General features: G+C 39.7%; 1 protein-coding gene across 4 annotated transcripts in view; it reads left to right on the top strand.

Moving 5' to 3' along the window:
* Positions 1–22,666, top strand: part of LOC134378712 (chromatin remodeling regulator CECR2) — a 152,120-nt gene that overhangs the window by 89,317 nt on the left and 40,137 nt on the right. For all 4 annotated transcript variants that reach the window (XR_010023685.1, XR_010023680.1, XR_010023686.1 and 1 more), the window contains exon 2: positions 4,895–4,989. Coding sequence is in view for 1 of the 4 variants with exons in the window: in XM_063098030.1 (XP_062954100.1) it covers positions 4,895–4,989 (95 nt within the window). In the remaining 3 variants the exon portion in view is untranslated. The remainder of the gene's footprint in view (positions 1–4,894; positions 4,990–22,666) is intronic.

The raw sequence follows: 22,666 nt of genomic DNA on the forward strand, positions 1-22,666 counted from the left end.
TTCTGCTGATTCTGTCAAGAAAACTGGGCTGAATCGGGTGTGAAGACTGAGCGCTGAGGCAGGCGGGAAACAGTGAAGCAGCGCTCCCTGTCTTTAAACTTCATGTTCACAGATTTTATTAATCATAATCCTTGTTCGTGACACAGTCTCATCATTGGTCTCAGAAGATTTTGCTTTATTCATTTGTTCGTAATATCATCATCTGTGAAAATAGCTTAGAGACTAAAACATCATCAGTATCGATCTTTGCTTCTCTCCATCCTGTCTTCACATTTCATGGGAATTTTTTTAAAATCCCGGTATGGATTAAAATGTTACTTTAGATTTATTGAAGGAAATATAGATTTTATATATAAACTGTTAATTCAAGTATTAGACATGTATTTTAAGATAAATGTTTCTAGACTTTGAAGAATATATATGATTGATTTGATTTTTGCCAACAGCCACAGATTAACAAGATGTTAGTAATTTTGAGCTTGAAAGTTCATAATTTATATGTAAGTAAAATATGGGCTTAAGAACAGTTTTTCTTTTGGCTAGGTCATTCTTAAACTTTGTAGGTATTAGTTTTCTGTTTTGTTGTTAAAGGTCCTGCTTAGCTCTCATTGTAATTCTGTTTACAGACTGTTTGGACAGTGATAAAGAATACTGGCAGTTGATATTGTTTGGAGAACACTTTAGCCAGGAGCTTCATGATATGACTTTACACTCTTACTGGTTTCTAAATAGATGTCTTGGTAGAAACGGCATTCTACCCACCCGCTCTTCCCACCAGTGACAACTAATCTTGTTATTTAGATTGTTTCGTGGTTTACCTGTATACCTATCTAGATTGCATTTAATTCTTCAATACATTTCAACAGGTTTCAGAACTAGAGGCAGGAACTCTAAACCCCACAAATTTTGATAACTAAACTTTGTGTGATTTAATTATAATCATGTATTAATGCTAGTGTTTTTAGATAAAGAATGGTTTTTAGCTGTTAAGATTATCATTTGAGTATGTTTGTGGTTACAATATAAAGATTTAATACAGACTTATTTTTTTTAATTGATTATACATATTCGTGGGGTTCAGAGTGGATTCAGTATTTTTGTACAATATGTGATGATCAAATCAGGATAGTTGGCATATTCATCATTACAGAACATACTTATTCTGTGTCCATTAACCAATTTCTCCCTAACCCTCCTCCCCGCTCTAGTAACCACAGTTCTGTTCTCTCCTTCTGTAATTCAGAGTTCTTATATCAGAAATTAAGTTGATTTGCAAGTTCTCTCATGTATTTTGCTGTGTTTTAGGTCAATGGCATTATGAGCCATGTTCTTTCACCTCTTTGGTCCTGATGTTTGTGTGTTTGGTTCATTAAACCCGCATTTATCCTCCTTGCACATGTTTTCAAGTCCTTCCCTTCTGTCTTCCTACAGCTGCTGGTTTCCAAGAGGCTCTGACCTTTTATTTTCTAGACTAGAGCCTCCCAAACTATATGTGTGTTATGAATCATGGAGCTCTTTTTAAAACAGATTCTGGTTTCAGTAGCAAGCTTCCAGGTAATGGTCCCTGCCTCTGACAGCCTCCCAGGCACTCTGCGTGCCACTCTCATGGCTGTGTTCTGAGTCGGGTCTGACTGTGTCACTCTTGTCCTTCCCATAGGGATAACTGCACATCGGAGTGACATCCACTCTCTGTAGTAGGCCTTTCCATCCACGCCTTTCTGACATCGTCTCTTCCCCGTGTCCACTGTTGGGAGAGCACATGCTCCTTTGCACATATGCCGTGGCCCTTCACCTGCTCTTTCTCACTGTCGTCTGTCGGCTGGTGCCTTTCTCCCCTCAAAGCCCTGAGCAAATCATACCTCCTTAGCAAAATCTTCCTCCACATTTTCCTCAGTTTCTCTAGTTTTCCTGTATCACCTTGTGTATTTAATATAGCGTTTATCACATTGTCTTGTAATTATTTACTATGATTCAGTCAAGAAAATATTTGAATGCCTACTTTGCATCAGGCGCTGTTCTAGTTGCTAGGGAGACAGCAGTGAACACATTAAATAAAAAACCAGAGAAGTTTTCCATTTTTGGCTTACATGTTGGCGCTCCGGACCCCTTCCTCCCTCCCTTCTTTCCATAAGCATCCTGGGGCTTCCTCTTCCTCACTTTGTGTCCTCATTGTCTGGCACATGGTAGGTGAATATGTATTTTTGAATTGCTTGACCACCTACAGCTTGCTAAAGTCTGTGCTAGATAGGGCCGCAGAGAAGACAACAGAAATGTTCCTTTCCTTTCCCTTAAGTAGCTTATGAAGAGGAGGTAAATGAAACCAGTAGAAATGTGTAAGGCTTTGTAAATAACTCCAGTGACAACAGTGCTGCCAGAGGAAACAGCAAAGTGGAACTCGCTTGGAGGACTTTGTAGATGAAGCTTTTCATGTAAAGGACTACTGTATGGTTTGGTGGAGGGAAGGAGTTTCTGCATAGGGCTCAGAGAAAAGAGATAAGGTATTGGGGTGGTTGTGGTAATTGTTGAAACCATCAGGCCTTTCTAGAACAGAGCTTTGCTTGTGGGAAGAATTGGGTGACCTGGGTCTCTGTCACTTGGCTCTGTCGCTGATTTGCCTTGAGCCCTTGAGAAGTCTTTTAACCTTTCTGGACCTAGTTAAGTTGAGGGAGTTGAAATAGGTGATCTATAATTTACCTTCCAGCTCTAGCATTCAGTGATGCTGACTTACCTATCAGACTTTTTGCTTCAAGGATTTAGCTTCTGTTAAAATTGCAATTTACTTTGGAGTCTTGCTCACTGACGAGGCTTAAAATATGAGCCATTGAAATCTTCCCTTACCTGGGCTCTCATTCTGGCAGGTCTTGAATTCCTGTTTCTCCCTTCCTGTCTTTCCCTCCAGAACCTTTCTCCTTCCTGCACTGTTGCTTGTGCTAACATCCATCTCACCTCCCGACCTCTACCACTGGAATTCGCCTATATACCCAGCAGCTAGGTTAGTCTCACCGTACCTCTCCTCTACTAAATTAAACTGTAGTGGGTCTCTATATTGTCTTCCAAAGAAAGGCCAAACTCATTAGCATGGTATTCAGTATCGCCTGTCAGTCTTAGCTCACATTAACCTGATATCCTCTCGCTGCCTGTGCTCATGGCGTTCCCTGCACCTGGCTATGTCCCGCCTCTCCCCCCATTATCACACGGTTAGTTTTCCCATCTCAAGTGCTGCCACCTTAACAAAATCTCTCAGGCTTCCCACAGCCAGAAGTAATCCTTTTCTTCTCAGCTCCCATAATACACATAGCACCTTTTCTGCACCTTATTAATAGCACTAATTACTTTGTTTTTATTTTCTGTACCATTTTATCCCTCCTAACTAAACTAAGCTTCCCCAGTTCTTAGGAAGTACTGTATTATCTTACACAGGGTGAGTTCCCAGAAACATTTGTTGAATGAATGAATTCTGACTAATTATAGTTCAAATCCTTGTTATCTCTGGTTAGTAGGGTTTCTTATTTTTCTGGATAACCACTAACTAGAATGTAGAAAAGAACTCCGCCCACAAGAATTAATAAGCTAATATAAGAATAAGAATCCCTGCTATGCACATGCTAACAGTTTTCAAGTTTGTATTTAATGCAAGCAAAATGTTTTTAAGCTTGAGCCATGCCTTTGAATGCTGAGTTTCATCCACCTGGGCTTTCAAGGCAGTATAGGATTCCTTCTTTTTCACTTGAACTAGCTCAGGGTAGTTAGTCTGTGTCAGTTAGTACACTTAATGTTCTGTCCTGTGAAGTAGATTTAGAGTGAGCATTTCTGTTTTTATACTAAAGCAGACCACCCTCTGTAGTATACACCACCATGTAATCGGAGTTAAGGTCGGAAGCTGCATTTTATGTACATCCCATATCTTCAGAACATTGTTAAGATTCTCAATTCTGATTTTTCTGGATTGCAGATCTGGTTATGAGCTCGTCAAGCCATAAGTGTGCAGACTCTTGGGAAATGGTTTGCATGTAGACGATAGCATCCTCGTGTAAAGAATGCAGGCAAACTTTTGTAGTGTCAAAGTTGATGACTTACAACGTACTCCATCATCTCAGAAAGGATCTGTTTATTTGGGGGGGTTGAAAAGAGAAATAGGATCTCCTAAAATTTTCCACTGCCACTTTTTGTCTAGTAGGCTCTCAACTAAAGTTTGTTTAGAATACAGTGCTGAGACAAGCTAAATCTTCAGCATTGTCTACCCGAACCCCAAGGAAAGCAAATACATCTCACCTAGTATTAGACCATGAACATAGACTTTACCTTATGTCTCTCCAGATAAGATTAATTTTAGTTCTAGTAATCTCTTATCAGTCATGTAGGTGATGTGTCCCCAAAGTAAAAATGGCCATATTGCTTACTACCAATGCTGTCTAGTTAAAAATGTAGTGGTGCTTTACAGCTGTTGCACAAGGCTAATCTATTGAAAACGTTAAGTAAATGAAGAATATTTTATAGTCAGTTATATGATTGCTCCTTCATTCTCTCTTGCCATTAATAAATAGAAAACAGTACAGCATACTTATATGAGTTAAGCTCTTTGATTATGCAGCTAACATTGATTTGTAAAAAAGAGATATGTGTGTTTCTTCTAGTGTGCAGGTAAAAGGAATGGGGCTTGGCAAGAAGCAATGGGAGAAATAAACCCCAGGGGAAAACAGAAAGCTGAACTCCAGTTGCTCTTCTAGCAGTAACTGTAGGAGGAAGGGCTGAGTTGATCATGTGTAGCCTTTCTACTACACTGACCATTTAGTGGCTTGGTGCTTGTGGCGGTGGTAGGGAGGGGCAGATGGAATTTCAAGAAATCTCTGATCTCTCAGTCTCTCTCTCTCTCTCTCCACCCTCCCTGCCCCAGGAGTTAGAAGCTGCTCTTCACCGAGATGACGTGGAGTTTATCAGTGACCTGATTGCCTGCCTGCTTCAGGGCTGCTATCAACGAAGGGATATCACGTGAGTAATTCTGATCTAAGTATTTCTTGCACAGGGAATACTTAAGTCATGTTTCCTGTCTTCTGTAACAAAACAGAACTGAACATTAGCCACTACATAACAGTGTAGACTGCCAGTGTAGTCTCCCCATGTTTCGTTTATTCTGCAGTTGAGTTTTTATTCCATTATAATCCATGAGTTTATTTTACTGTCACAGATCTATTCTTAGTCTTGGATACACTAGCTAACATATTAGAATGTAGAATTCTTCCTCTTATGTGTGCCTTTTTTCTGATCTTTGTTGGCAGTATTGGTAAAATATTGCCTCATAAATTAAAACTAGATTTTGCTGCATTTCTGCCACTTGATCATCTTCTGTTGTTCACATGACTGGTGGGGGTAACATAATTAACTTGGAGCCCCTAGGCTCTCTTACTCATAACTGCCAAGGAAACCACTCTCCGGTGCCTTTGAGATGTGTAAAAATTTAGAGCAAGATTTTATCTATGTAGACTAATGAAGGAGCTTCCTGATATGACCTTTTCCCTTGTTTTGACCCTAACTTAATATACATTTTCTGCTACATTTTTACAGAACTACAGGGCAAACTCACAAAAAGGTGAGACACAATGGGTTTCCCAGTCTCTTGGTCCTCTGATGCCACATGGGTTGTGTTTTATATTTTTCAGACAGTTCAAGATGATACCTCAAATATTTTTGTTCTGATGAATCCAGTCTGTCAGGGCTGGGAAACTAGGTCCGATATTAATGTGCAATAAACTTACATACAAGGTGAGCAGAGGTTGACTAAATGCTACTCTTCTCAGGATGGAAGTCTGCATTCCTTAGGGGAGAGTTGTTTTTTGTTATTTTTCTTAAATTAAAGATTTTCTTAATGTTCAAACAACAAGGAAATTCTTTAAAATAGTAAAAATAGAAAAAATAATTCAAATGGGAAAATACTTCTTTTTTATGTAAGAAGAGATATTATTAGCATTAGTATTTTTTCATTTTCTAAAATTAGATGTGTATGTATGCACGTGTACTCAGTCATATTACTCTCAAATAATATTGTAGTAAATTCTTTTTTTAGTTTTTAATTGTATATTATTTGTGGGGTCCAGTGTGTTGTTTCAATACATGCATATACTGTACAATAATTCACTTAGGGAGATAGCATATCTTAGGGGAGAGTTACTGCTCCTGGACTCATTATAACAACTTTTTCCCTAGAATACCAAGGTTGTATCTATAAATACAAATAAAAGTTTAAATATATTTTAGTATATTTTCTTCCATTCTCTATTTAGGATGTAGACTTGGGAGTTGGTGTGTTTTCTTTTAAGCACAGTTGTATGCATACTGTATGTACAGTTTCACATTTTCGTATCTGAAATTTTTTTCTTTATAGCAATTATTTTTCTTACAACCACCTTTTCTCTAAAAGTGGTTGTCAATCCAATCTGTTAGACATTTATGTGTAGCTTTTAACTGGTGTAAACACACTGTAATGAAGAGCTTTATACAAAATTCACTAGGTGTGCAAACTTTTATTTCTTTAGTATAAGTTTCTGGAAGAGCAATCACTCAGTCAAAAGAAATGCCCATTTAAGATTTTCTTTTTAACAAACTGCCAGGCTACGCACCACAGTGGTGTTTCCATTTTCCCTTGAATCATCAGTGCATGAGGGTGTCTGTTTGCATAATGCTTGCCAGCTCTTGACAGGCCTCCCTGGAGGCCAGCCGGTAAGTACTGACAAGACAAACACCTTCCCAGCTGTCATGGAGCTTACAGTTCTATTCTGGGGTGGGGGTGGGGAGGTCTACTAATAATTACAATAATGATTTTGTAACTGCATATTGTACAATTATGGTGATAAGTGCTTAGAAGTAGAAATATAAGATATCTTGCACCCAGCCCAGCAACAACCAACAAGCCACCACAGGAAGTGCCCTGGGCTCCCAAGCCAGGGCAGTGGGGGGCCAAGGGCTTCGGCTGCATCCCCCCAACATCTGCAACCAGCCCACTGACGACCACTGAACCACCACTGGAAGCGCCCTGGTCTCACCTGTAGGAATGAGAGGTGTGCCACGGGCCTCAACCATGACTCCCTCCTTCCTCTTTCTCCCGCCCTATTTCCTTCCCCCTTCCCCCTCCCACCCAACTGCTCCACAACAACAACTTAGAATGTAAAAACAGATGGAGGTGGCAACCAACCCCTCCTCCCACAACCAGGCATGCCTCTGCTGCCACAGGGCCCACCCAGGGTCCTGAGATATGGAGCTGGAGACTGACCCTCTCCTCCCACAACCAGGCAAGGAACATGCGACAAACACCACTTCCATGTGGGTGGTCCATCACAGCCACCACAATAGCCACGGCCGCCACAATAGCAGCTAGACGCTACAACCACCATGCAGATGGCCCTCCAGCCACTCGAGTACATTGACACAAGGAGAGTCACCAGTGGAGACCAAAGAAAAGAAGAGGATGTCTCTCTCCACAAAGCCCATTCCAGAGTGACAGAAGAAACATCTACTCTATGATTAAAGTGGGGGACCTGATCACATCTCTCAGCATTGGACAGATCATCTAGGCGACAAATCAACAGAGTAACCATTACTCTTTCAGAAGGAGAGAAGTAATCTAGAGTTATCAGAGGTGGGAGCAGGGAGGGAGGGGGGATGGGGAGAGATTGGATAAGGGGCATAAAGAATAAGTACGATTTGTAATAATGGATATGCTAATAATACTGATCAACATATGCCAACATTGAACCCCCAAAATATGTATAATCAATTATGATTCAAGAAAAAAATATATATAGGGTGTCAACAGAGCGTGTAACCTGGTGTGAGAAAGTGATTTGTGAACTGAGCCTTCACATGTGGGCTGTACCCTCTAATATGATATTCCTCTGTGATAGCGCTAGTCCCTCTGATGTGCCTTTCTGCTTAAAATTGGTCTTAATCCTGCTTGCTAGTTCTTCCAGATAATGATAACAAAATTTTGTCATGTTCTATAAGAAATCCCTTTGTCATTCTGATTGGAATCAAATAAACCTATGAAGAAATCTGGTCAAAATTGCCATCTTTACAGTATTGAAGTTGGTTATTATTCAAGCCCTGAGTATCACTCATTAAAAAGTTACACTCTGTTAATTTAAGTCCAGCACAGTCCTGGCTATTTTATTTAATTTTTATTGCCATTAAGGATAGGATCACACTAATATTACAAGTACTTTTGAAATATAAGGTACAATATCTCTGTATCTGTCTTTAATTTGCAGTTTATTGACCTTGTTTATTTATTTATTTTTTTTTTAGTTGATTCTCTTCATTTTCTAGGATTATCATCTTTGTTTCCTTTCGGTGTTAATACTTGTATCTTTTTCATGCTGGATTAGTTATCCACTGTTATGTGACAAATTACCGTAAAAGTTAGCAACTTAAAATAACAAAAATTTATTATTTCAGTTCATGTGTTCAGGAATCTGGCTGCACCGTGGCTGAGTGTGTTTAGCTCGGGCACTCTTACAAGACTGTGATCCAGATAACAGCTGGTGACAGCAGTCCTCTCAGAACTTACTGATGTATTATATATGTACACAGAAAAATGCACACTACTTAGTTATACAGCCCAGTGAGTTTTCACAAACTCAATACACCTGTGTAAAAGAGCCCCCAGTCAAAAAAAAGAATATTGTGGATTTACTTTTTCTGTTGAAGGGAATTGCCTAAAGTGATCGTTATTTTGTTCCGCCAGCAGTGATCCAAATGCAGTTAGACAGAATGCACAGTCATCACTCTCTGAAGTTTTGCTATCATATTATCCTAAAAAAAGAGAAATTTGGATTAATGAATGTTTACCCTTTCTGGCTCTAAGACTTTACCTATCATGTGAGTGAACTAAGAAAGTTACTTAACCTGTGCATAAGTTGCCTCATCTGTAAAATGGGATTAATGACAATAACCAGTAATGTTATTATGAAGATTAGATGAAATGATTTATGAGGAGCCTTAGAACTGTCTCAATAATGTGTACATTATCATTTGTGGAAATATTATCACTAGTTTCCATGAAGGCTGAGTAGAAAGTAAACACTGACTCAGGCAACATTCCATATCTTTATCCTCTATGGCTTGCACATTTTAGAACAGGGATCGGAGCACGTTTTCTGTAAAGGGACAGATAGTAAGTATTTCAGGTTTCGTGTATCTTATGATGTGTTGCAGCCACTCAGCTGTGTCACTATAGTGTGACGGCAGCCATAGCCAATAGGGAAGTGACTGATGGTGGCTGTGTTTCATTAGGACTTTACTTATGGACACTGAAGTTTGAACTTTATCATTTTCACTTGTCAGGGAGTATTTTTATTCTGATTTTTCCTCCTCAACCATTTAAAAATATAAAAGCCATTCTTATTTCAGAGGCTATGAAAAGAAAAAAGACAACAGGCTAGATTTGGCCCTTAGGCCATGGTTTGCCAGCCCAAGGAAATTAAATGGATTACTATTTCTAGTTCCACATATTCAATTTAATCTTTAAAATGAAATATGAAACTCACATTTCTTTTGTTTTTGTGGTGAGCCAGTAAGGAGATCCAAGCCCCTGTGTTTACCAACACTGTGCTCTAACCAAGTGAGCCAGTGGCCAACCCACCATATTTCTTTTTAGCTGTAATCTCCATAAGTGAGGTTTATGCATGTACAGAACCGCATAATACTGCCTCTGTATATGGAAACTATACTAGCTAACATGTCCTAACTGTATCCTGGGCACTGCTCTGAATGCATTTCAGAAACTCTCGTTTAATCCTGATAACATCCATCCATCAAGGATGAGGAATTTGAGGCAAAGAGAGGTTGAATAAATTGCCCAAGGTTACACAGCCGGTGTCGGGTTACAGCAATAGCTATGCTAATTGTCTGGGTAGGGCCATTTATAACTAAAGCCAAAATGTTTCATTATTTTAGTTACACTAAGTTTTCCATTTGTATTCAGAGCTAGGGCTCACAGACCCTTCAAACTCCTTGTACAGACTAGGTCACCAGACCCCTCACACACAGGTCCACGCTAGGTAATTGGGAAAGATCCCGGGAGCCACTGGCAGACAACACAAGCTCAATCCTCAGCAGTAGCTGCAGCAGAAGCAGCAGCGGTGGTGGCCTCTTGGGGCATCCTGGGGACACTGGCAACAACAGCTTCCAGCAGCAGTAGCAGCCTCCCCGTTGCCCCCCCTGGGGGCATCCCGTGGATCAGAGCCACTTGTCCTTTGTGCTTAAGTCCATAACCCAGGACACTTGGGTGCACATGCACAGTTACATTAGACAATAACCAAGGAACACCTGGGTGCATGTGCATATTTACAGCAAATGCTCGGCAAGATTCTGAACATCTGAGGGGCCCTGAACATTTTCTTTCACTTTCCCTACAGCTGGTAATTGACATAGGATAGATTTGGCCCCTGGACTGCCAGCTCTTAACCATAGCCCCATGCTGTAAATGAGAAATGTAAAAGAGAAATATTAAATTAAAAGATTTTCCTCAAAAACAAGAATTTTTAACTTTTTGCAATGGCACTCTAATGATGCCTATGAATCTAGTCTAAAATAATGTTCTGAAAATACAAAATAAAATAGGATTACAACAGAACCCAATTATACTGAAAAACAGTAAAGTATTAAAGAATCAAATTTTTATATAGTAATGTGGTTTTTCTAATTAACTCATTAAATTACATACTGTCGCAGCAGGTCTGATTTCTCAAGATTACTCTCTTCAAGTATTGATGAGCATAATTGCTGTTTTGAGATATCGGCAATAACCTGTAGTATGTGAAAATATGTTTCTACTGGTGAAAAATACACAGAATCTACTAAAATCGCTGTGGTTTATTGCTTACATTCATAATTGAAGGAAATGTAAAATTTCAGGTATAGCTTTATTAAAATAAAAATGTAATATTTTCTCATCAGAGTTCATGGTCCACCCTAATTTTATCTTGTGGACTTCTGCTTTAACAGATTTTTCAGATCTCAATCTGCAGTTCAGAATCAGCATCTTAAATATGAATGGAACCATAGGTACCCTCTGGTATGATTTTTTACCCAAAGAAACTAAGGCAAAGCACACACGGTACACGTGGTACAAGTACCCAGGCCACCGGACTCTTATTTCTGCTCGTATTCAGTCTCACACTTTTGTGATATTTGATCTGTCTTCTGAACACCAAAGTAGGATTCAGTTACACATCTTTGGTTTGGCCAGGTTTTGTTTATTTTGTTTAGAAATTTTTTGTGCCCAAGAGACGTTTAGAATAAAGTCTCCATTCAGAAGTTTTTCAGGAATTTTTTCATTTTGTTGCCAAGAAAAAGTGGTATTTTAATGGGTGTTGGGAAAATATAGGAAAAATGGTCAGGGCCCCTCAGATGTTCAGAATCTTGCCGAGCATTTGATGTAAATGTTGTAAATGTAATGTGCTCAGGTGTTCCTTGGTTATTGTCTAGTGTAATTGCGCATGTGCACCCAGGTGCCCTGGGTTATGAACTTAAGTATGAGTGGCTCTGATCCACGGTGCCTCTCATCCCCGGGATGCCCCCCTCGTGGGGGGCATGGGGAGGCCACTACTGCTGCTGGAGGCTGCTGCTGCTAGTGCCCCTGGGACCCTCTGCAAGGCCACTGCCACTGCCAGACCTGTAAGCTATTGGACCTGTAAGCTGCTGCTGCTGAGGAAGCTGAGGACTGAGCTTGGGTCAACTACCAACAGCTCCTGGAATCTTTCCCAATTACCTAGCATGGACCTGCGTGTCTGCGTGTGAGGGGTCTGGGGACCCAGTCTGTACAGTGGGTTTCGAGGGTCTGAGCCCTAGCTCTGACAATATAAATGGAAACTTAGTATAACTAAAATAATGAAACATTTTGGCTTTAGTTATGATTTGCCTTACTTTACAATGGGCAATGGAAGTGGCAGTTGGACTTTGAGGAGAGTCCCCATGATCCTGTAGACTCCTTTGTGCCTTTATGCCATCCCCTCCCCTTGAGTGTGGGCAGGACATACTGCTAATGAACAGAATATGGCAGTGGTGATGGGACGTCACTTGTGGAATGATGTTTGCTCAGTCAGACTCTCTAGAGCCTGTCCTTGAGGCGTTGATGAGATGAGCAACCATGCTGGGAGAGCCCACATGGCTAGCAACTGTGGTGCCTTCTCTCAGCTAAATCAGCCACCCCCCCAAAAAAACGTAATGTTGGGCAAATAAAGCAAGTCACAGAAGCATACATATCAGTGATGTATTTTTATAAATGTAAAACAAGGAAAACTAAATCAAGATACGTATAAGTGGAAAACAAGAAAATCAAGGGAATGTGATTCAGGAAAGTGATTACACCTGGTACACAGGGAGAAGACTTTAAGGAAAAGCACAAGTAGTGTCATTTAGGATAGTGATTCTCAAACCTCAGGGAACATCAGAGTCACCTGGAGGGCTTGTTAGAACACATCGCTGGGCCCCACCGCAGTCAGTCCAGTTCAGTAGGCCAGGGCTGGCCTGAGAATCTGCATTTTTTCCAAGTCCAGCACTTGAAGTACCATCATTCTAAGGCAATGCTAATTTTCTATTTTAGGTTCGATGGTGGACCCATGCCTTCTTGTTTCGTTTCATTTTTGGAAATTCTTTGCCCCTTTTCTCTCTCAATATAAATCTGAAATGCTGAGTTCTGATTTGTTAGTAACATACTCTTTGCAACACCATACTTTTCTCCTGTATTCTCCCTTGAATTCCTGTTCTAGCCAGTTGGTTTTCTGGGCCTATATTGATAAAAATATTCATACTTTGGGGATTTAATATGAACTAGTTGCTCTTTCAGCAGCATTTCTTTATCAGGAGGTAGCCTAGCATTAATTGAGCACTGGATTGAAAATCAGCAACTTAATGGTTTGCTCTTAGCTGTCATAGTGAAGATGGGATTGAATTAAACCGTGTCTTGAGCAGTGGTTTAAGCGGTATAGAAAAATATTCTTTATTAAATGCTTGTTATGATGATATTTGCCACCAAAAGATTTTTTCTTTTACCAGCTCATCGTTAGTGGAGTGGCTTTTTATGTATAACCTAGACTGATGCATGCTTCAGTGTGGTCTTTGCTCTCTTGTGGTTTTCACTCCAAGTGGAAATTCATCAAAATTGTAAATTTAATTTTTCAGGGTTAATTATGTATTCAGCATTCTACAATTCTCTAATTAAGTTCACTTAAAAATAAACGTATTTGGTGTTTTGGGGTTCCATCTGTTCTCTATGTAGAAATTTCCTTTATCTTTTTAGAAATTACAGTACCTCTGTTAAATGTGTTCATTTGAGCTTGTCTTTATTGAGATATAATTTAGATACAGTAAAATTCACACAGTTTAAGTATATAGGCCAGAGTTTTTGACAAATGAATATACCATGTAGTCTCCATTCTACTTAAGAAAATAGAACATTTCCCTCTCCTGAGAAAGTTCCCTTTGCAGTCAACCTCCCCCATACAAACATCACACACCAGGCAACCACTGATCTCAGTTTTATCAGTGTAGATTGTTTTACATGTTGTAGGATTTCGTATGGATGGGATCACATGGTGTGAAGCCAGCTCGTGTGTGCAGCTTCTTTTAGTGAGCTTAATGTCTGTGCGATATCCACGTGTACTGCTGTTTGTACTGGTGGTTTGTTGTGGGGGGAGGGCGGTGGCTGCTAAATCATATCTGTAAGAAAATAATCTAAGTGATTCATTTTCAGAAATAATTCAGGACCGGCCCGAAGGTTGTCTGACTGGTCCAGCCCATTCCTGGGGGTCGCTGAATAGATGAAGTTCTCCTTCAGATGCTAATGAGTTACCAGCCCTTAATTGTTTACTTCAAATGGATAAAGTTCTCCTTGAGATGTTAATGAGTTAATAGCTCTTTATTGTTCTCCTCATTTCCTAATGTTTCTCTTTTCACAGGGTTTTGGGTGGGCCTTTTTCACGGGCTTGTCCTGAGCCCTCAGACAAATAAATTTCTTACAAGGGGGTAAGAAATCAGGGTAATCTTAGACGTCATCCGGGAAGACTGTGCACCCCGACCAATGACAGGTGGGGCAGGGACTTGCGCACTAGGGAACAAATCACTTGCCACAGCCCTTCTCTGTGTGCCTGCCCGTCGGACACCCGAACCTTGCAAGGCGGTAATTAAAGTCTCGCTTCGCTGTACCTTGTGTCTCTGTGTCCATCCTTTGGCCTTGGACAAGTGAGGGCCTTTCTCACAGTATCCAGTGAAAAACATATCGCAATTTGTTTATGTTTGCTTGTTGAGGGATGTTTAGGTTGCTTCCAGTTTGGGGCTGTTATGAATGTAGCCGCTGTGAACATTTGTTTGTATGGAAATATATATTCTCATTTTTCTTCTAAGTTGTAGGTCATATGGTCAAGAGCACTTAAGAAATTGCCAGACTTTTCAAAGCATTTGCAACATCCGCATTCTCACTAGCACCGTATGACAGTCCAGTTGCTCCGTGTCTTTGCCAACATTTGCTGTTTTTAGTTTTACCCAGTTAATTTTACTGACTGTTGTGTTTTAAGTTGGTAACTCAGTCGTTTTAATTTGCACTTCCCTGATGACTAGCAATGTTTGAGTATTCATGCGCTTTTCCTGCCCTTTTATATATCCTCTATTGTAAAATATTTGCCTATTTGCTTTAAATTGGGTGTATTTACCTTTCTAAAATTGAGTTGTAAGAGTTCTTTGTAGAGTCTGTACATAAGCCCTTTGTCAGGTCATACCATGTTGCAACTGTTTCCTCCCATGTGTAGCTGGCCTCTCCATTTGTCAGTGTGTTTTGAAGAATGGAAAATTTTAGTTGAGTTGAAGTTGTTTTATCAGTTTTTTTCTAGTATATTTCATACTTTTTATTTCCTGTCTGAGAAATCATTGCCTACCTCAGTGTCACAAAGATTTTTTTCAAGGCTTGCTTTTAGGAGTTGTATAAAGTTTTAGCTTTTCACAATTAGCATCAAGATGCATTTTGGGGTTAGTATTTGTATATGGTATGGGGTAGAATGTCAGTGGTTTTTCCCTCCTTACAGATAACATATATGTTGAGTCTGTCTTTTGACCACACCCTGTTCTGCTCATCTGTGTGTCTTGTCTTTCTGCAAGTACCAAATTGTCTTGAAATTAGGTAATGTAACTTTGGTCACCAAATCAGGTTGCCAACTTTGTTCTTTTGTTTTTCAGTTGTTTTGGTTATTCTAAGTTCTTTGCATTTCCATATAAATTTTAAAATCAGCTTGTCAATTTCTCCTCTCCCACCCAAAAAAAAGCCTGCTAGAGAGAATGCATGTCTTAAACAATATTGAATTTTCCAGTCCCTTTTTTTTTAAGCATACTCACTGTTGCAAATCATACTTATTCTTTGTGCCCCTTACTCAATCTCCCCCCCCCCCCCATAACCATAGATTTATTCTCTCCATCTGATAGATTAACTGTTCCTCTGTTGGTCTGTTGCCTAGATGATCTGTCCAGTACTGAGAGAGGTGTATCAAGTCCTCCCCTATGATCAGAAATCAGACACTGCTTCTGCTACTCTGGAGTGTGCCTTGTAGAAAGAGAGGGGATCTCTTTTTTTTTTTGGTCTCTGCTGGTGGTGCCTCTCCTTGTGTCAATGCAGGTGAGAGTCTGGCGTGCCATCTGCATGGTGGTTGTGACTGCTGCTGTAGAGACTAGCCATTTTTGCGGCAGCCATGGAATTGCAGTGGCTGTGGTGGGCTGCCCACATGGAGATGGTGTTTTTGGTGTGCTCTTTACCTGGTTGCAGCTGGATTCAGCTTCCCTCAGCTCCATGCCTCAGGACCCCAGTGGGGGCAGCAACTTGCCTAGTTGTGGTTGGGTTCAGCTTCCCCCAGCCCCGGGTCCCAGGACCGCAGCAGGGCCCTGGGGCAGTGGTAGTAGCTTCCTGAGCTGTAGCTGGGTTGGGCTTCCCCCACCCCACTCCTCCATGCTTCATTCTAAGATGTTGTAGGTGGAGCAGTTGGCGGGGAGGGGGAAAGTGGAAAGGGGAGGGAAAATAGGGTGGGAAGAGGAGGAAGGGGGGGCATGATCAAAGCCCATGGCACCCCCCTTATTCTGGTAGGGGAGAACAGGGGGCTTCCAGCATTGGCTTGGTTGTTGCTGGGCCGGATGCAGATGTCAGGGGGAGTGTGGCTGAAGCCCTCTGTCCCCCACCACACTGGCTCGGGAGCCCAGGGTGCTTCCTGCAGCAGCCTGGTGATTTTCTCTGGGCCAGTTGTGGATGTCAGAAGGGTGTGGCTTAGGCCCTCGTCCCTCCCTGCTCCCTGGCTTAGGAGCCCAGGAGGCTTCTGGTCCTTCTAGGTTTTATAGGTGTTCTATGGTGTTGTTAATGTCAAACTTTGTCTCTGGTCTGAGGGTATTTTGTTTTTTCTTTCAGTTCTATGTTAGATTATTTGCTGTTCCTACTGTACTGGAACTAATTTGTTGTCCTTTGCTTAGTTCTCAAATGAAGGAACTTCCTCTGGAGACCAGCACTTGAGCCCTATGATTGGGCTTAATTGGTTCATTGCTGCTGATTCCCTGGGGAAGGCCTTTTGTGCAGCTCAGGTTTTAATGGTTGACCTTGTAAGCACTTCTGGATCTCGTGAGGTCCAGGACACCTGGGTTGTGTGGAAAACTCTGGTCTTGGTCTGAGTCTTTTCAGCAAACTGCACCCCGTGCACCTCTACATTCCTGACCAGTCTACACAGAGTGGTCCTGTGCTGATTGCGGGACAGATCAGCTGTCAATGCTGGGCCCCACTGTTCCCCTGGTGGCCCATTTCCCCCACTGCCCACACTCCAAACACTTCCCATGGGACAGGTCATGTGTTGGTCCCTTGTGATGACTCACCAGCCTCTGAATGGCTCCTTTTTTCGGTTGTTGTGGCTCCTTGCTCCTGTGTGGATCCACAGGAACCCTGTTAGTGGTCTTGCTGGCGTGGGGGCCACCAAGGCCCTGTTCCACCCTGCTGCCTCCAAGCAACTCCATCTGAAGGGCACAGCTGTGGCTTTTGCCAGCTCCTGCTCTGTGTGCTCAGCAGCTCCAGCCTTGAAGCAGCCAAGATTCCAAATGGTGGGAGCAGTCCTTTCTCTCATTGTGGCTTCTCCTGCCTTCATGCACTCTGTAGGTCTCTCCTCCTCATCCCCTGAACTCTAGTGTCCCCAGCTTGGCTGTTGTTGCTTTTTCATAGTTGTAAATTGGTTGATTACAGGAGGGAGTGATGCTGGGGACCGTCTATTCCTCCATCTTGACTGGAAGCCCTGAATTTTCCAGTCCTTGAACATGATACATATCTCCCCATTTTCTGTCTTCTTTAATTTCAGAAATATTTTGTAGTTTCAGCATAAAGATATTGGACATCTTTCTATTTATTCCTAAGTATTTTATATTTTTTAATAATACTGTAAATGAAATTATTTTAAAATTTTTATTTTTTAGCTATTTGTTGCTATGATATATAAAGTACAGTTATTTTTATATATTAACCTTATTCCTATAATCTTGCAGTATTGAGAAGAGGGGAAAGAGTAGAAAAAAGAGTTTGATCTGTAACTAAACAATGAGTTGATGACCAGCTACCTTCGGACCAGCCTGAATTCACTTTTTAGTTCTACAGGTTTGGTTTTATATTCCTGAGGATTTTTAATATAATCTGTGAGTAAAAACAGTATTGCTTCTTTTATTCTTTTGTATCCCTTATACTTCTTTTCTTGCCTTACTGTACTGTCTAGTACAATACTGTCTTGATCATAGCAGGAAAGCATTCAATCGTTGACCATTAAGTATGATAAAAGTGTTGTCCCATTATATTGCTGGATTCGATTTGCTAATATTTTGTTGAGGGGTTTTGCATATATGTTTAAGGGATGTTGGTTTCTGATTTTATTTTCTTATTTTTGTCAGGTTTTGGTACAAGGGTCCAGAATTATTCCCTCCTTTGTTTTCTGAAAGAGTTTGTATGATTTCTTTGAAACATTTCCTTGAATATTTGAAAGAATTCACCACTGAGAACCTTCGGTTTGTGCCTCATTTTGTAATTATTGATTTACTTTCTTTAATTAAAGCTATTCAGATATTCTGTTTCTTAAGTCATTTTGGGTAAGTGACATTTTGCGAGGAATTTATCTCTTTTATAAGTTTTAAATTTATTTTCATAATGCTGTTTATAATATTATCTTATCCTCTTACCATCTGTATGATCTGCAGAAATATCTGCATTGTCATTCCTGATATTGATAATTTGTTCTCTCCTTCTTTATTCTTTTTAACTGTTTTCTAAGGAACCAACCTTCTAGTTTATTTTCTCTACCGTTTGCCTCTTTTTTATTTTACTGATCTCTTTATTTCTTTTCTTCTATTTACTTTGGCTTTTGCTTTCTCTTCTTTTTCTTAAGAGTACTATTTTTGAGCCTTCTTTCTTTTTAAATTACAGACATTTAAATCTATAAATTTCCCCCAAGAAACTTTATAAATTTCCTTCTAAGCAGTGCTTGGCTACATCCGAACAAATTTTGATGTTTTCATTATCACTTAAAACATGTTCTAATTTATTTTATTTCTTCTATGATCCAAAAAAAGTATATTACTCAGTTCTGGATATCTTGGTGTTAGTGATTTCTAACTTAATTCCTTGTGTTCAGGTAATATACTCGTGGTAGTTTAGTCTTTTGAAGCTTGTTGAGACTGTCCCAGCACATGGTGTATCTTGGTGAACATTCCATTTGCCCTTGAAAAGAGTGTGTATTCTGCAGTTTTTCTGAATAGTATTCTGTAAATGTCAGTCAGGTTGGATTGGCAGTATTGTTGAGGTCTGTGTCCTCATTGATTCTTTTGTCTACTTGGTCTCTTAATTAATGAGAAAGAGATGTTAAAATCTCTGGCTGGGATTGAGGATTTGTCTCTCCTTTATTGTTCTACTAGTTTTTGTTTCATGAGTTTTGATGTCCTGTTTATTAGATGTGTCCTTATAGCTTTGTTATATGTTCCTGATTAATTGGTCCATATGTTATTATGTAATACTCTGTCTTCAAACCTCCTTTGCCTCATTAATATTGCTATTCAGTTTTCTTCTGTTCACTCTGCCTGGTATATCATTTTCTATCCTTTTAATCTTTGTTTTTTTATATTTAAATTACATCTTACAGATAGTCTGTAGTTGAGTTTTGCTTTTTTTCAGTCTGACAGTTTCTGCCTTTTCATTGGATGTTTAGTCCACTTATGTTTAGTATGGTTATGATATGGTTATTTTTCCGCTTTCTCCTCTGTTTTTTAAAGTGTATAATTCATTGGTTTTTAGTATATTTACAAAATTGTGCAACCATTACCAGTATCTAATTACAGAACATTTATATTACCCCAAAAAGACACCTCATATCGTTAGCAGTCATTCCCTATTCCCCCATCCCCGGCATCACTGTTCTACGTGCTATCTCTATAGATTTCACTGTTCTAAGTACCTCTTATAAGTGTAATCAAACAATAAGTGTGTTTGTGTATCAGCTTCTTTCACTTAGCGTAATGTTTTCAAATTTCATGTGCTGTATGAATTAGTACTTCATTCCTTTTTATGGTCAAATAATGTTCCATTGTGTGGATATACATTTTTTTTATCTATTAATCAGTTCATGGACATTTACAGTTTCCACTTTTAGACTATTATGCCTTATGCTGCTTTGAACATTTGTGTGTAAATTTTTGTGTGGATACACGTTTGCATTTCTCTAGGATGTATGTATACCTTGGAGTCGAATGGCTGAATCATAGGGTAATTCTGTTTAACATTTTGAGCAAATTGCCAAACTTTCCCAAGCAACTGTACCATTTTATGTTCCTACCTGCAGTGTATGAGGATGCAATTTCTCCACACTTGTTACTGTCTTTTTTATATTTGCCATCATAAAGGGTGTGAAGTGGTATCTCGTTGTGGTTGTGATTTTCATTTCTCACATGACTAAAGATATTGCACATTTTTCCATGTGCTTCTTTCTTTTTGTTCCTCTCTTGGTCCTTTAATGCTTTCTTTTGGACTAATGTAAAATGTATATTACATGCATGTTTCTCTGCTAAAAGATTAGTTTGTATTGATTTTGACTTAGTCATATTTTCCTTTAATTTCAAATAACCATGATTTTTAACTTATCCTGGCTATCATGTTGATTTTAAGTATGTTTAATATAGTAGCTACTACACAGCCTTAGAAAGGAGCTATTATTTTACTTATTTTAGCCTGGGTATTTTTATGATCTTTAAGAATAAAATAAATATGTCTGTTGGTTAGAGCCCAGCCTTGTAACACTAAGGTCAAGGGTTCTGATCCCTGTATTGGCCAGCTTCTGCCACCCCATCCCCCCAATTCTTATAGTGCCTTTTTACAGGAACCAAAATTTTTAACTCAATACAGTATTCATGTTAAATGTTGCTGAACCGTTGTATGTGGTGCTCATTTGATTCACAAATAGTTGAATAGCACATGGGGGAAATAAATTTTATTTTTCATTTAATCTCCATTCTCCTTAGCATGATGCTGTGCCTTAATTGCTCCCATGCAAGGAGACTGGTGCCCTTTTATGTTCATAACACATGGTTCAGAGAACTCAAGAGCTTTCTTTTTATCTATGATCTTCCAAAAACGGGTTGCATATACTTAATTTTGTTGCTCTGCATTGTCATGAGTTCTGCCAGCTGAGACTTGTGTTAAAATACATTACTCAGGTCATGCCCTCCTTGGTCTCAGCAGCAGAAGCTTGTTCTCTGTCTGGAGCGGACCGAGATTCTCTGCTGGGGTTCTAAGAAGTGGCTCACTCCGTGAGTTAGTTGGTTGACACATCCATGTTTTCTTTCTCTCTCTATTATAAGGAAAACAGAGGTAACTAAGAGCTGGGCTCATCTCTCCCCTCATATGATGCTAAATTATTATTTAACCAGTGGTCTTTCTTGCTGTTTTGTAGGAAGGGAAGTGAATGAGGAAGTGGGTCATTTAAGAGTATTTGAAAGACTGTTTTCAGGGATCATTTCTGTAATTGGTTATAGAGGAGTTTCTCTGAAAAAGAGAGAGAGTATTTGGAACTTTTGCCAAACAAGAAGGAAAGTAGACCAGTTCTCAGAACTTCCAGTTGTTTCTTTTTGTTACCATATTCAAATGAAATGTTTTATTACAATTCAGGATAATTTCAGGAAGATGAACAGTCATTAAGATGGAATTGGACTGAGCTGAACAGATGAGTAAACCCATGAATGTTTCAGGTTTCTAAACTCTAGGACTGAAGCCTGAGAAACTTAAATACACATACACATCAGTGTTTAGGACAGTGCCGCTACACTCTTCTTCAAATAGCAAAATCCGAAAGTATGTGCAAAATTTTGTGCATGCTCATTTTTCAGGAAGATAGCGTTTATAGTCTTAATCAGATTCTTAAAGAGTTCTGTGTCCTGTACAAGATTAACAACTGCAAAGTAAAAATATCAGCCTGTTTTTTCGCTTCCTGAAGCCTTTTTATTTAAAATTACGCGTGGCCAGTACATTTGCCTTCAAAATTTTTTTCCCCCTTTCATTTTCTGATGTTTAAAAAGAAGAGGTATGGATTTATATAAGAAGGTTTATCTGTAGACAAAGAAACTGACTTAGCTTGAGTCCTAAGGCCTCAAGTATCTCTTGGTCAAGGTGGTAGAGATTCCTTAAGGAAACTTCTAGCAAAAGTGATGTAATTGAAATTGAGTAGGTTAATAGGCAATTAATTGTCAGAAAGCAATCTCAAACATGCAATTCTGTGAGACGAGTAGGGCCTTTCAGGCAGATGGTGGGCACCGAGAACTACGCTGCTGATGCACATGCAGTGTGTCGGGGAGTGATGTGCTTGTGCTCTCACTGAAGTAAGAAAGGTCCCCTGGCCTGACCCAGCCTGGCTCCTGCAGCATCCTCCAATGAAGCTGCCATTCTCGTGAGATGATCTCCATGTCACAGATTCAACGTTCTAATTTACTGCAGGAAAAACAGGCCTTACTATTTGAGGAGCTTGGCATGCATTAGAAATTCTCGAAAGCATGTGGCAGAAAGAAGGATTGATTACCAAGGAGAGATTGTCATCTTCACTCTCCTGGCTACTAAAAAAACACCCCTTATATTTTCAGGTTCACCATAGCTACACTATCTGCTTTTCCTCCCAGCTTCTCACTCCTGATGGGGCAGCACGAGCTTCACAGGCAGTGGAGGGAGGCCAGTCCAGACCCTCTCCTACTGTGCCGGTGCTCGTGTTTTGAGTGTGAATGCTGCAGTCAAGTCAAATTTGTGAGGGCCTTGATATTTAGAATTATTATGCTGCATTTTGATAAGGTAACATATTCACATTTTCTCCCTTGAGATAGTAGGGAAAAGAAGTTTATTCTCTTTGAAAAGACAAACTTTAATTTCTTTTTTGCCTAAGGCTTCTTAATTTTTTGCATGAATATTTTCTTTGACTTTTCAGTAAATATAACTACCATAGATTATAAGTCAGCACGGTCCATGCCTCTTTTTACAATATTAACAACTCCTTTAGACCTCTTTGCTTATTAGTAAGAAAAATTTTCACATCAAGCATGAGGTAAATTACATCTAGATTCTTTAATAGTTGAAATATAGAATAACCATCTAACA

This window comes from Cynocephalus volans, chromosome 1, assembly GCF_027409185.1.
Source record: "Cynocephalus volans isolate mCynVol1 chromosome 1, mCynVol1.pri, whole genome shotgun sequence".
In the NCBI taxonomy this organism is placed as follows: Eukaryota; Metazoa; Chordata; class Mammalia; order Dermoptera; family Cynocephalidae; genus Cynocephalus; species Cynocephalus volans.